General features: G+C 41.5%; 2 protein-coding genes and 1 non-coding gene across 3 annotated transcripts; 1 reads left to right on the plus strand and 2 right to left on the minus strand.

Moving 5' to 3' along the window:
• The first annotated feature begins 620 nt into the window (after positions 1–620).
• Positions 621–5,145, plus strand: LOC140360962 (acetyl-CoA acetyltransferase, cytosolic-like). Its single transcript, XM_072446480.1, has 9 exons — positions 621–771; positions 1,705–1,839; positions 2,205–2,386; positions 2,870–2,987; positions 3,077–3,220; positions 3,762–3,884; positions 4,380–4,534; positions 4,605–4,715; positions 4,944–5,145. The coding sequence occupies exons 1-9, from the start codon at positions 723–725 to the stop codon at positions 5,112–5,114; spliced, it is 1,188 nt and encodes a 395-aa protein (XP_072302581.1). The 5' UTR covers positions 621–722; the 3' UTR covers positions 5,115–5,145.
• Positions 5,146–6,020: 875 nt separating this feature from the next.
• LOC140360949 (T-complex protein 1 subunit alpha) lies at positions 6,021–12,887 on the minus strand. The gene is made up of 12 exons (XM_072446452.1): positions 12,737–12,887; positions 12,178–12,263; positions 11,605–11,733; positions 10,812–10,909; positions 10,531–10,641; positions 9,688–9,869; positions 9,326–9,452; positions 8,265–8,440; positions 8,067–8,190; positions 7,338–7,530; positions 7,017–7,180; positions 6,021–6,406 (listed from the first exon to the last, which is right to left on the minus strand). Exons 1-12 carry the CDS (start codon positions 12,807–12,809, stop codon positions 6,193–6,195), a joined length of 1,677 nt encoding a protein of 558 aa, XP_072302553.1. The 5' UTR covers positions 12,810–12,887; the 3' UTR covers positions 6,021–6,192.
• On the minus strand, positions 12,358–12,492 carry LOC140365643 (small nucleolar RNA SNORA29). The gene has a single exon (XR_011927844.1). It is a non-coding gene; the product is annotated as a small nucleolar RNA SNORA29 (small nucleolar RNA).
• Positions 12,888–14,560: the final 1,673 nt, after the last annotated feature.

Genomic DNA, 14,560 nt, shown 5'->3' on the forward strand with positions numbered 1-14,560 from the left:
ATATGAATTTAATGTATAGAATGAAGCGTGAATTACACATTAACTGTCCAACATTGCTTCTACAACTCTACCTCTGAGTTGATTTTCCTCCTCAACACCAGGTGACGCTATAATCCAGACAGCAGCCGCATTATCACATGCACTAGACCATTACACTAGAGGGATTGTCGTAATTGTCATCCTAGCTTGGCGGCCTTGTTTGAAGTGTAATTTTAAACAAACGCACATGGACACTAACGGGAGCTGCGCTTGTAATTACGTCTTTGTTTTCAGTTGTTCGGGTAATTTGTTTTTGTATTTTATGTTAACGTCTATATTCGACCATATCCAGGCAAAGTGACTAAATGAAAAGCTAAGTCATCCTTCTTTCCATCCTTTACTAAGAACACGAATAGTTGTATCTCTATTTCTGATTTTATTCAACAACATTTCTCTTTTAAAAGTAATTTCTACAAATAATATAATTATTATTATACATTTTAATTATTAGTAGTTAGAACCGTTGCTAGTACCAACCACTAACCAAACTAGCTCTTCATACAGTCACAAGATGGCGGCCTCTCTCACCCCAGCAGTTGTGTTTATTAGTCTAGAGTGCAGCCTCACCTTTCAGGCTGAGCTGTCCTGTGTTGTCCTGTCAGGCAGCTTCTTGCGCTCACACCGGACTCACATCGGACAGGGACATTACCCGGACCACACAGACCCCACAAACGTCCCACAAAATGAGCTCCGTAACAGTGGTCATCGTCTCTGCGGCACGGACACCGATTGGTAAATAAATGCACGTTTTTGTCTGTTATTTACAAATGTCATACTCGCGCTGCTTTTTGACGTAGTTGTTTTCTTGTACAATTGCAACTGCATTACTTACAAGCTTATATTTATTTTAAAACTGTCTGTCAAAACGACCATAATCTTTATGACGTGGTGCTTTTAATTCAACTTGTTAATATGGTTAATTGAAGACAAGTTCGCCGTGTCTTCCGGGGCTCTGATTGGCTGCATGTTGAGTCTGGAGTCGTACTTTGGCTGTGATTGGCCGACAGTCATAGTGCGACAGAGCACGAGCGACCTGTGATTGGTCAAGTGTGGTAATTGTAGGGCTGAAGAAGAGAGCAGTGTCATGAGGTTATCATATTTACATTGGGTGTTATCATATTTACATTGGGAAATGTACTATATTTGTCATAACAATAACGATATGTACATTTATGATTGTATATTTCAATTTAATTTACATATTGTTATTCCATTTAAAATTTACTCACACAAGAAAAAATGAGCATAAAACATATTTACAATGTTTTCCAATAAAGATTTTTTCTTGCATATGGTCTCAACTCTACTACCGACATATACATTTCACTCTACTTCATGAAATTTATGAGTTTTTTATGAGTCACATCACAAAACGGTCTATGGTGGAATTTGCTGTTTATCTGTCAGATGTGTTGTCCTGGTGAAATTCCACGCTAAAAACAAAATAATTTCAGATATTACTTTCAAAAACAGTCAACCTCCCATAGTTACAGAGTCCACCATCTGAGAATATGACACCATCAAATTCTAGAACGTGATCGCAGCCTTTTAGTTTTGTTCATCACTGTCCAACTTAAGTATGATATCCCATTTTGGAAGCCAACATGACTGCACCTGTTCTCTCTCTGTTCTTTCTGTTCTGAACCTGTGGGTCTTTTCCCCTAGGGTCCCTGAATGGCTCCCTGTCCAGTGTGCCTGTCCATGAGCTGGGGGCAGTGGTCATGAAGGACGTGCTGAAGAAGGCCGGAGTCCAACCTGGGGATGTCTCTGAGGTCATCATGGGACATGTCCTCACAGCAGGTACACAGGTGCCCCTTCAAGAGCCCCTTCAAGAGCCCCTTCAAGAGCCCCTTCAAGAGCCCCCTCAAGAGCCCCCTCAAGAGCCCCCTCAAGAGCCCCCTCAAGAGCCCCCTCAATAGCCCCCTCAAGAGCCCCCTCTAGAGCTCCTGACACCAAACCAAGTGCTTTAGCCAAGATCATGTGACAGCTAAACCCAACACATTAAAACATAATTTACAATGGTTTAGCACAAAAGTAGGTCTAGAGGACTAAGTGGGCGGGCTAACGGCTCAAACTAAAACATGCTCCTGACTCATGGTTCATAATCGGCCCCTAATATGCACGGATGACATAGTATTCACACCACCACGTTTGTGCGTTTGCAGGTGGCGGTCAAAACCCTGTGCGTCAGGCCAGTGTCGGGGCCGGTGTTCCCTATGCCGTCCCCGCCTGGAGCTGTCAGATGGTGTGTGGCTCCGGGCTCAAAGCCGTGTGCCTGGGGGCTCAGTCCATCCAGGCGGGGGAGGCCTCTGTGGTGGTGGCCGGCGGGATGGAGAGCATGAGCAGGGTAAGACATTCATTCAACAGACAAATGACAGAGGAATAGTCTTTTGAACGGATAAACTGTGGTGCTCGGACCCCAGGAAGCAGCTAGAGACACCAGTGATATGATGAGAGACAAAAGGGTAAGGGGAACATCCAAATCTGGAGGTGAAGAGGAGGAGGAGATGCAGAGTCTGACGAGGCTGATGGTTCTGCTGCTGCGGTGGAGATGGAAATGAGTTGGTTTGTAGTGAAAATTGTCAGGAATAAAATCTTGGCATGAAACGTGATTGGGTGAGAGATTAATAGGTTGAATTTGTACTTGACATTGCAGTATTTTATGTTGTAGAAATGTTTGCGCTTCATGTTCAGATGAAACTGAGCTTAGAGCAGCCAGGAAACAGGCGGTCCAGACTCTACAGCATAAACAAAGCGACGACATGATTAAATGTTGAGTTTATTTTTGACATACACTGTTTTTAAATGTCTTCTTTCCTTTTGACCACAGGCTCCTCATACAGTCCAGATGCGAGCCGGAGTGAAGTTGGGGGACGCCTCGCTCCAAGACTCAATGGTGGCTGACGGTTTGACAGACGCTTTCCACAGTTACCACATGGGAATAACAGGTGCCATACATGTATTAATTATAGGAATAACTAGTACATCCATCAACTGCTCACAAATTAAAATGCAGATTTGTGAATACGTTCTACAGCTGAGAATGTGGCCAAGCAGTGGGCCGTCACGAGGGAGGAGCAGGACAGGTTTGCAGTGCTGTCGCAGAATAAGGCCGAGGCTGCACAGAAGGCCGGACACTTCGATCCAGAGATAGTCCCGGTTCCTGTCCCGTCCCGGAAAGGCAAGGACCCCTGCAGTCATTTTGATGATCAAATCTAATATGTCTAAAACGTCGGTATAGTGTTGTAATGGCATAGTTCTGGGTGAAATGTACCAGTCAAATCAAACGAGTTGACTGGTGAGCTATGTCCCCTGATATTACATACATTTTTCCCAAAATATTTCAGTTTTTCAGTGTTGATTTAACATGAATTTTCAGTGTAAAAAGACACATCAGGTGTTAAGTATTTGGTGCCAAATGGTTCAATAGTTCAACAACAAAGACACTAGAATCAATGGGTGGGAAATACTCAATTAAATATAAATGTATTTATTGATACATAGCCAGAAATCAGCAGTTACCTGGCTGGGCTTTGTAAAATTGTTGACTTGATCAACAGAAAAAGTACTGGTGAATCAAATGATCAATTGGACTAGTCAGTGCAAAAACATTTCATGCAGCATAAATTTAATGAATAAATACACATTTTAAACAATCTTTTTGAACATTAGAGAACAGTCTTCCTTGTGAGTTGTTCTTCCAGCTCGTGCTCTTTGTGCAGGTCTGGTGGAGGTGAAGGTGGATGAGTTTCCTCGACATGGCAGTAACATAGAATCCATGACCAAACTCAGACCCTGTTTTATCAAAGACGGCTCTGGGACCGTCACCGCTGGCAACGCTTCAGGTCAGACCCGCATCACACCTGGGATACATGCATGTTGTTTTATAATATAAACCTAATAACCTACAAACTACGGCTCTTATTTTGGTGATCAGATCACAATCAACTAAAATGGAATGATTTGCAGTGTGATGGGGAAATATTGCAATATGGCAAATATTGCTATCCAATTCTAAATACAGACCAAGCCTAGCACAATGCTCTGCCCCAGCGTCATTGAAGGATGGGTCAAATGCAGAGGATAAATTTCCTTACGGGTTCAATAAACTACCATAATCTTAATGAATACATTTCTCCAAACTATCACTGATAATCAGATTGTGAACAATTTGAACATATTTATTAGTGAAACTTATTTCCTAGTCTCGAGATGTGCAGTGCTGCCCTCTAGAGTCATATCAGTCTCACAATAAAAGAAATTCTGCTCGGACTGACATTGAGCAAACACAACATTTTTGAACACTTGATGGTTTGTTTATTGAAATGAACTGTTTGCAGGTATAAATGATGGAGCGGCAGCAGTGGTCCTGATGAGTCAGTCTGAGGCAAAGACCCGCGGACTCAAACCTTTGGCGCGGGTGGTGTCATGGGCCCAGGCTGGACTGGAGCCCTCAGTCATGGGGACAGGACCTATACCCGCCATCAGAAAGGCTGTAAGAACAAGCTCTGCTCCTGAAATATGTCTGTTGCACAGAGTGAATTAGACTGAATTGAATGTTTCAGGTTGAGAAGGCGGGCTGGCAGCTGGACCAGGTCGACCTGTTTGAGATCAATGAAGCTTTTGCGGCTCAGTCAATTGCTGTGGTCAAAGAACTCAGCTTGAATGTTGATAAGGTAAGATCCCTCTGACCTCCAGGAACAGCTTCTGATTGTAATACATTTTTAGACAAAGAATTGACCTCAACCAGAAATGTCAAACTAAGAAATTCAATTAGAAAAAAAGGATTAAGGCCTAAACATCTTCTAATGAGAGACTAAGTGGTAATCTGCAGATCAAATTCTCAAAGTGTTGGAGCTAAAACAGAAAATATTACAAAAACACTTCCTCTGTCCACTTCCCAGGTGAATGTGAGCGGCGGTGCCATCGCCCTGGGACACCCCATCGGCATGTCGGGGTGCCGGGTGCTGGTGACCCTCGTCCACGCCCTCCACAGGACCAAGGGCCAAAGGGGCGTGGCTTCTCTCTGTATCGGAGGAGGGATGGGCATTGCCATGTGTGTGGAAAGTGTCTGACATGTCAAAGATTTACTGTAATCTGCTCTTATGATGGATGGAAATTATGGGAAATGTGTTTACAATTATGAGGGATATGACTTATGTTTACTTTGATGCTGCTTATCACTGGAGTTGTAATTGTCGGGAATAACATGATTCAACTCAGGTTGCATACTGGGCTGACACATGAGCGTAAACCTAAGTTTCAGCAATAAATAGCTCTGCTTGTCTTGTGATCAAATCCTGTGACGATGTGCCATTATGAGGTAGTCAGGTTGTGATTCACTACATTTGTTGAATGTAGCTTCCCCCCTCAAACATCTTCTCCGCACACTTCTATTGGTCAGATTTAGTCCTGCCAGAAGGAAGTTTTAGTTACACTTAAAAGGATTAAAAAAGACTGCATGAATGGAAATCATAACTGATCTTAAAAAAAATGGTGTCAATAGTTTGAGTTATTGCACTCACCATCAGTTACTTTTAATGCAGAAAGTAAAGGCTGAAGCCCTTAAACTGTGGGATCAAATTGAAGTGAAGCCACACAGAACCGATACTGTTGAATGCAGCTCATGAATCTTTACTTTATAGCCTGTAAATGTGCCAGCTCAAAATGTAATGTCATTTTCTGAGATAGGGCAGGATTTTGTATTACAATCCTTTTTAAATTATGAAAACGCAACAATTAAATTGTATTTTAGTCAGTTTGTTTTAAGAAACTCAAACCTCATTCTGGATATTAAGACATTTCTCTTAATCTGCAGACATTATGGCGCATTTACAGAATGCATCCTAACATTCCTTGTGTTTCTCAAAATGTATAGACCAACTCTTAAGTGCCATATGTGAAAAGTCTTGTATTTTTCTTACTAACCTCCATGTAAAATAAAACATTAAAATCAAGTCATGCTATAAATTCCCAGACAATTGTTCAATTTCCAAATCCACGGTCATTTACAACCACTGGGGCTTTATTTTCTTAAATGTCCAAAACAAGATGACTTACAGTCCGAGTGAGAACAGAATTATCAGTAAACAGGCAGAACGTAACTACAGATGTATAAATACAGAGAAATGAAAGCACAGGTCGGCCCCTGGTTCAGCCATCCAGGGATCCGGACTGTACCGCGTCCCTGTAGGAGCTGCCCCCCTCCTTCGGCTCGGGGAACAGCTTGATGAGGTCGTCGATGCGGAGGATGGTGATGGCAGCTTCTGTGGCGAACTTGAGGCTCTTGACCTTGACCATGGTGGGCTCGTACACACCGGCCTGTTTGTTGTCCCGCGGTTTGCCGTTGACCAGGTCCAGACCGATCCTAATAGGGCAGGGAGTGGAGGGTAAATGAGGGAACATTTAGGGTTCAACTTTCAATCAGGAGTGGCCTTTGAGTTGCAACTATTTCACAGCCCTGCATGAAAATTGAGGTGGTAGATGTATTAAAACGTCAAGTTTAGGGAGAATATATGGCTGTAACACCAACTATGGTGCACCGAGTGCTGCAGATCACTGGTGGGTCTGGGAAAGCATCTTCACTGCAGACCCCACAGTGCCCAAGCTCAGTGTGGCAGCGCAGTGGTTTAATCACTCAGTAAGTCCAGCATGTGGCGACAGTGTTTAACACATCTTAGCAAATTTATGATGGATTGCCATAATATTGCTTGAATAGAGAGAATACATATAACTTTAAACTAATATTAGAGTAGTGCTTTGTTAAAAATAAAATGCCAATTGGATTGGTATTTCAAATATTCACGCACGTCACATACATTTAAATTTGTCTAAACCACTGCTGTTAAAACAAAGGGACTCATGGAGAGATGGGTAAATTTGGTTTGCAAATCCAAATCTGCTTTTTTCATTCATCATTTGGCACTGAGCCAACCCTTGTTCGAGATGCTGTAGATCACACACAACTCAGTGCTTACCACTTGAGGTTCTTGCGCTCTGGGTTGACCTGGGCCTCGTTGTGGAAGGCCCTGAGTTTGGCCACGAGGTCAGTGGAGTCCTGAGCCGCATTCACAGCCAGAGTCTTCGGGATGACCAGCAGGGAGTGGGCAAACTCTGCGATGGCCAGCTGTTCTCTGGAGCCCTGCAAGTACAATCATTAACATTAATTCAGTGAGAAATGTATTGCGTCGTTTCAACTAGACACAACCACACGACTTTTCCCTTTAAAATATTTGAAGAGACGGTCGACACTGTGCAAGTCAATTTCAATACACATTGAGACGCATTAAATTTCTTACCATACTAGTGGCATAGTTCTCTAGGTAAATGGACAAAGCAGCCTCCACAGCGCCCCCTCCTGGCACCACAGACTTGGACTCCAGCACCCTCTTGACCACACAGAGGGCGTCGTGAACCGAGCGCTCCATCTCATCGCACATGAAGTCATTGGCCCCGCGCAGGATGATGGAGGCCGAAGAGCGCGCTTTGGTACTGGAGGAAACAAGGGCAGGCGTATATGTATGTATGTATGTATGTATGTATGTATGTATGTATGTATGTATGTATGTATGTATGTATGTATGTATGTATGTATGTATGTATGTATGTATGTATGTATGTATGTATGTATATATATATATATATATATATATATATATATATATATATATATATATATATATATATATATATATATATATATATATATATATATATATATATATATATATATATATATATATATATATATATATATATATATATATATATATATATATATATATATATATATATATATATATATATATATATATATATATATATATATATATATATATATATATATATATATATATATATATATATATATATATATATATATATATATATATATATATATATATATATATATATACACACACACACACACACACACATACTTTAGTGTATCAGAACTTCAGTTTTTGCACCAATCGTTTTACATTTCAGCCTTAAGGAAAGCTAGACCATTTGACCTGCAGTCTTACTTTTTAATAAGGATAAGCTCGTCGTCGCAGATCCGCTCCTGGACCACCTCCTCTGCTTGCCCCAGCATGGTGACCTCAAACGTCTCCTCCCCCTCCAGGTTACTCAGGGAGGGGCACATGGTGGCTGGGACAAACACATCACATCTTTAGCTTTGACACGACACAGACACGAGCAGGAGAGACGTTTCCTCCTCTCACCTCCTGTGGCTTTGGCGATACGCTTCAGGTCCTTCTTGAGCACTCTCCTCACAGCCATGGCACCCGCATCCACAAAGTACTTGAGACACATATCGTCGATGCCCCCGGTGGTCAGGATCACATTGGCACCTGCCGCCAGGATTTTCTGGATCCTTTCCTTGGTAATGTCGGACTCCCTATGTTAGATAAAGTGTTAAGAGCAAATAGTGGCTAGGTTTTAGTCGAGTCACACCAGATTCCTCATTTCAGGTCAAGAGTCCAGATCCCTGAAGACTGGTTTGAGTCAAGTCCAAGCCAAGTCCTCAGGTCTACGAGTGCACGTCCGAGTCCAAGTCAGTCATTAAAAAAGGTCCAGCCCACCACAGGAGTTTTTTCTTATTCATGTAGTTCTCTACCACTGGGTCCAACAGTGAACTCTCAAAGCTTTAAAAGGAGAAGTCCCTGTGTTGGTTAAATATGTATTTTCAGGGCAAGAAGTGTCTGTCGCAGCAGGGAATTGAATATTCAATCGAACGGAAAGTATGGGACGCTTGCAAGCTTTCGTGTCTGTTTTCTGACAAAGTATTTTCACACAAGAGCTACAAGGGGAACTCCATTGCCAAAGCTACTTAGTTCCACTTTAAACCAACTTAAAGCCATCATTTACAAGCACACATACAGAGCCCTGCATTATGACGACATGAGCTGTTAATTGTCAAGTCAGTGATCATCTTCAAGTAGAGTATAACAAGTGTACAAATATCACAAATGTAAATTATAGTTATATTAATGACAGCATCATTGTACAGTGATATCATTAATGCAAAATGAACAATGTTGTAAAGTGTAATGCAGTTTTCTGATATTTGGATTGTCCAGCCCAGAAAAGTCCTGCAACAGCTACAGAAGCTGAGGCCTTGACTTTTGGGCTGCTTATATTTTCTCCCACGCGTATCACTGTGAACACTACTGACCAAGACACACAGCAAATTTAAATGGGACAAACATGGTAGTGTTTCAAGGGCAACACGTTCTGAAGGCCCTCAACATGGCAGAGACAATGTTTTAGAACACATTCTCACCTTTGTCTGATGAGGTCGAGCTTTTCTGGGTCATTGATGAGGACTTGGACGCCCATCTTCATCTTGGTCTTCTGCAGGCTGAAGTCCAGGCAGGCGATCTTGGCGTTCAACACACGCTTCACCATGCCTTCAGAGACACAACCACTCGTTACATAAAAGATCACTTACTGAAGACTAGTTGTCGGGCCAGAAAAGTGCCGCCACAGTTTACGGAACAAATACTGCAACATTTCTCTTTTCAAAGCCACTGTTCTGTCTCCCACGCGTATCACTGGTTACACCACTAGGGCAGGCGTAGCAGCAAATTAAAAATGGGAGTGGCGCCGCAGCAGAGGCCCGGCCGGGGTGGACGTAAAACGCACCTTGTGAGCCGACGGTGCAGTTGACCGCGTATCCGTTGACCAGGAAACTCTCCTTCTGGCTTCGCCCGTGGGCCTTCAGCACATTCACAGAGTTGATGGGGTATTTGGCCATACCCTTACTGTCTGTAAACTTCACCGCCAAAGCAGCGTCCACCACCATGTTTGAGAAGAAGTCCGAGTCACTGAGACACAGCGTTAAGGGATACAACTTTTTACATATACACAAACATAAAAACCTTACATATTCCCATTTCTTGCAAACAGAAAAACTTTAAATAAGTTTTGCTCTAATTAGCTGATAGAGCGATTAAAAAAAATTTCACCCTGGAGAATTAATTTAAAAAAAACCAATTAGGATTCTTGCACCGTTTTAACTCCATCTATATAAGTCGGTGTAATCCCTCATTCGTCCAGGCGTGTTCCATAGTAGAAAAAGCTTCAGTTGTAGTCATCTGGACTCAGTTTGAAAAAATAGACGTTTCGACTAATAGCCCATTAAGATTCTGAATAGGCTAGCTCGGTAGATACAAGGGGGGAGTTTCTGTTGAAACAAACAACTCTTTCTACTTCAGGAAGGCTCCTCCCAATGGGTGGGTCTTACCACAGAACAGTATTAATATCGGAGTTCTCGATCTAAATTCTTTTATTGACAATGACTCTTGGATGAGAGTCGAAACGTCTATTTTTTCAAACTGAGTCCAGATGACTACAACTGAAGCTTTTTCTTCCATCTATATAACTATATTTAATGAAGAGATAACAGATGCAACAATATAGGTTTGGAATATAAACTGTTACACGTGTCTGGAATTAAGTTATTGAAACAAGACCATAAAAGGATACACTCCGATGATTTTTGAGGACATGGACGTCTTGGCTGCGTTGATGAGACATTCTCTGCCGAGTTCATCTGTTCCGATTGTGAGATTTTCATTAATATAGCGCACGGCTTCCCTGTGAAAAAATACATTTATTAAAAAGCAGTCAGGGGATTTGTACATTCACAAATAGCTTCCATTAGAGTGAATGTGGGCCATTCGTATTACTATTTATGAAAAGAATCAGGGCAGTTCACATAATCTCACTAATCATATGTGTGAGATGAAACGTAAACATGTACGTACTTGCAGGCCAGACGATATCCACTGATCACTGATGTGGGGTGGATCTTCTGCTTCACCAGCTCGTCTGCACTCTTCAGCAGCTCTGCAGCCAGAATCACCTGCACGGCGCACACAGACAGTCAATGGCAAGAACTTAACCGTTATCAGTCCAACTAGAATTCAAAACTCGGGTTTTGTGCCATCGTTTCATAAACTCCTTCAGACAACGAGGGACAGTTTCTCTATCCTGTTAGCATAGCCATACATCTGTAAGAGGCAGAAGCATGGTACTAAAAACAGGACCGTCTTATGCAGTCACTTAATCACATAATCCTGAGTATCAAAGGTTCATATTTAGGTCCCAAGATAATTAAATTTAAGTAAAAATCTCAAATGGGGATTTAGTCAGCAATACTCCACGGCCAAAACAGTCCACAAACATTGCAGCAAATCATTTGAAATCACCACCAAAGGCATCAGCAGCTTTCCCCACTATAAGAACTAAACCCAGCAACTAAAGTTATATATTATTTATTAATCAACACTGGCTTTTGACTTCTTCCTACCACAGAATTATGAGCTGCCATTTGTTTGTTGAAAATCATGTTTTTTAATGATATTGTACATTTATAAAAGGGTTTACTGGTAATAACATGCTCTAGGGCTATTGTGGTAGTGGCATAAAGACGTTTCAATACTATTACATTGTCCTTCATAATGTGTTATAGTGATACATCTACCCCTCAATATAAACTATCGGCTCTTATTAACATGAACTGAATGTTCTACTCTGAGCTCCAGTGACTGCACTCACCACTGAGGTGGTCCCATCTCCGACCTCCTTGTCCTGCAGGTCAGCCAGCTCACACAGGACCTTTGCCGCTGGGTGCTCCACCTCCAGCAGCTTCAGGATGGTCGCGCCGTCATTTGTGATGGTCACATCCTATCAACAACAAACTTTAATTAATGATGTTGCGAAAGCATTCAATAGAAACTGGTGTACACTTTCCAGTTGTATTCAACTTAAATTAGGGCAGGGCAATATGGTGATAAAAATCAAATCATCCCTCAGACAATCTTCTATTTTGGTGAAAAAAATCATTTCGTTATTCACAATTTTTTTGATCACCCTGGTCTTTGTCATGCTCTGAGTGACAAGTGGATTTAACTAATCACAGTGAAGCGTGAACCTTCTGAAGATGATTTTATCTACCTCTAAAAAGCAATATGAAATAGGTTTATTGCATTACAGTTTAGCAATTAGGGAAATAAAAAGGCACATTTCCCATTTTATTTTGGGATATTTCAAGATTCTAAAACGCAAACAATGAATAAAACCCTAACCCTACAAATATATTAGTACAATACAAATGCATCTGCAACTCACCCCAATGTCATCCACCAACATCTTGTCAAGTCCAACTGGTCCCAGGGAGCTTTTGACAATGTTAGCGATGGATGCTGCAGCCATGACTGTAATAGAATAATTAGCCTTTAGATTAAGCCGACATTTTCAAACAGCACATTCTACAAGTTTACTTTCCCCCACAAAGTCATGAACAGCCTTGTTGATATGTCCTGTCACATTATTGAGCGTGGTCCACAGACATAGCCACACCTTCAGACCATGACAGTGTTTCTGTAGCCCATTAGCATAGCCACCCATTCAATACAAGTCAATGGACGGGACTAAAATGGGACCAACACATAATACACATTCTACATATGATAAACATGTCCGTGATGGCGGTCGGGTTATTTATTGAACAGCCCGTGTTACAAAACTAACAACACCAACTGGCAGACATACAAGTTAGAAGTTAGCATTAGCATTAGCCGCACGTGTGATGCTGCGCGGAAGAGACGAGCCGTTTCAGAACAAACACAACGCACGCGCCAACGCAAGATCGGCCTCAAATGTAGAGCAGACTGCGGACATCACTGACCATTTTGGGTGCGGACGGACTCGCCGGTCGTCCTCTGTCCGAGCACGCTTAGGGGACCGTCCAGGAGAGACATTTTGGACCACTGCACAAATGGAGAAGAAAGGGAGGTGCCGAAGTGCACTGTGGGTAAACCGGTATTAACTACGAAGCTTCGAGATTTTTTTTTTTCCCCGTTACACTTTATTCTTTAGTTATTGTGCTTTTAATGGCGTTTGGGAGCCAACTGTAAAAGGGCATTTGCCGCCACCTAATGTAGTTGTACGTCTTCAAAGTATGTGTTTTACGCGATACCGTAAAAAAAAGGGAACAAGGAGAGAGAGAGACAGAGAGAATGAGGGAGAGTACGTCTAGACTTTAGACTTTATTCTTCTTTTTCTCTGGTGTACTCTCTCATGGCAGACACACATATGAGATAGTATGTCTGCAAATGCACGCCTCATAGATCCACGCTCATAGCGCATGCATGATAATATAATACATCCATGGCATGCACTTAGAAACTACTTTGAAGCGTGATCACGTGACTCAGACGGTTCATGCTGCTGCTGTTTCACGGGTGCTCCACTAGGGGGCTCTCGTCTCGATGAGTTCATTGACTAATAGCAGAACTGCAGAAAGATGTTTGCTCGTCGGACCCATGTGGCTTGTTTGTGAAAAGTGAGATACAGGAGGTAATAATTGTATAAGTTTGAGTTTGTGCCACTTTCTCACACCGATAATCAGATGTTGTCACATTAGTATAGCAGCGGTGAGTGCTCTGGCTGATTTTAATGGATTTTGCTAAGTAAGAGAATAAAAGCGCAAATAATTTAAATAAAATAGTCTGTCTCTCCACAGGAGGAAAATGTAGGCAATTTAAAAAAACAACTTAAATGTAAAAACAAATCCTTGCTTTTATCATATATATATATATATATATATATATATATATATATATATATATATATATTATATTCATATTATTCTAGAAACACAGTTGCATCAATACACACAACTAAAATGCAAAGTTGTTTTATTGGCAACCACCATAGCACATTGAATGTGGTTCGAAGCACTGTGTTGTTGTTGTTGTGCTTTTAATGGCGGTTGGCAGCAAACTGAAAAGGTACATTTACCGCTACCTACTGTAGTTGTGGGTCTTCTGTAGTTGTACGTCCTCAAAGTATGTGTTTTACACTACACCGTAAAAAGAGAGTAAAAGAAAAAAAAAAACTCGATACCACTGTGGGTGTTTAAGTACTAAAACATACCACTAGATGTCACTCTAGAAAAGTGTTTTGAACTGTGTTTCAAAGACTTGAACATATGGTTCAAATGCTTTGCTATTTTTGGGGGCTTCACTTTTCCCATCACTACCTTTTAGGAAATTATAGGAAGACTATCTATTTGCCTTTATGGACACGATGAGATGTGTTCCAAATAGTGCCTGGTTATAATAGAAATGGTATTTTAGAGCCGAACACCATTTCCCAGAAGGCACCAGACTAAAGCAGATTTTCTTCCTCGTAAATAGCCATTTCCAGATGAAACGTGTACTTTAGAGTGCCACTTGCAGTTGACGAGAAGTGCTTCAACTTTTCCTCCTTTTTTATTATAAATATCTTAACATTTTGACATAAACAGCCTGGAAATCAAGAGATACACTACCTTCTTATATACACTAGCTTTTCATGGGCAGCCCCTAAAGGAGAGGCCTGGCCATCAGAACTATGTCATTTAAAAAACATTTTCTTGTGTCAGTAGACTCTGAACACAACATTGGACATCGTGTATTCACTTTATAAATCTACACTGCCCTTGAACACATTACACAGGACAAACGCT

Source organism: Eucyclogobius newberryi, unplaced genomic scaffold (assembly GCF_026437365.1).
Source record: "Eucyclogobius newberryi isolate DKJ021-1_F unplaced genomic scaffold, fEucNew1.0.hap1 SCAF_1, whole genome shotgun sequence".
Taxonomy (NCBI): domain Eukaryota; kingdom Metazoa; phylum Chordata; class Actinopteri; order Gobiiformes; family Gobiidae; genus Eucyclogobius; species Eucyclogobius newberryi.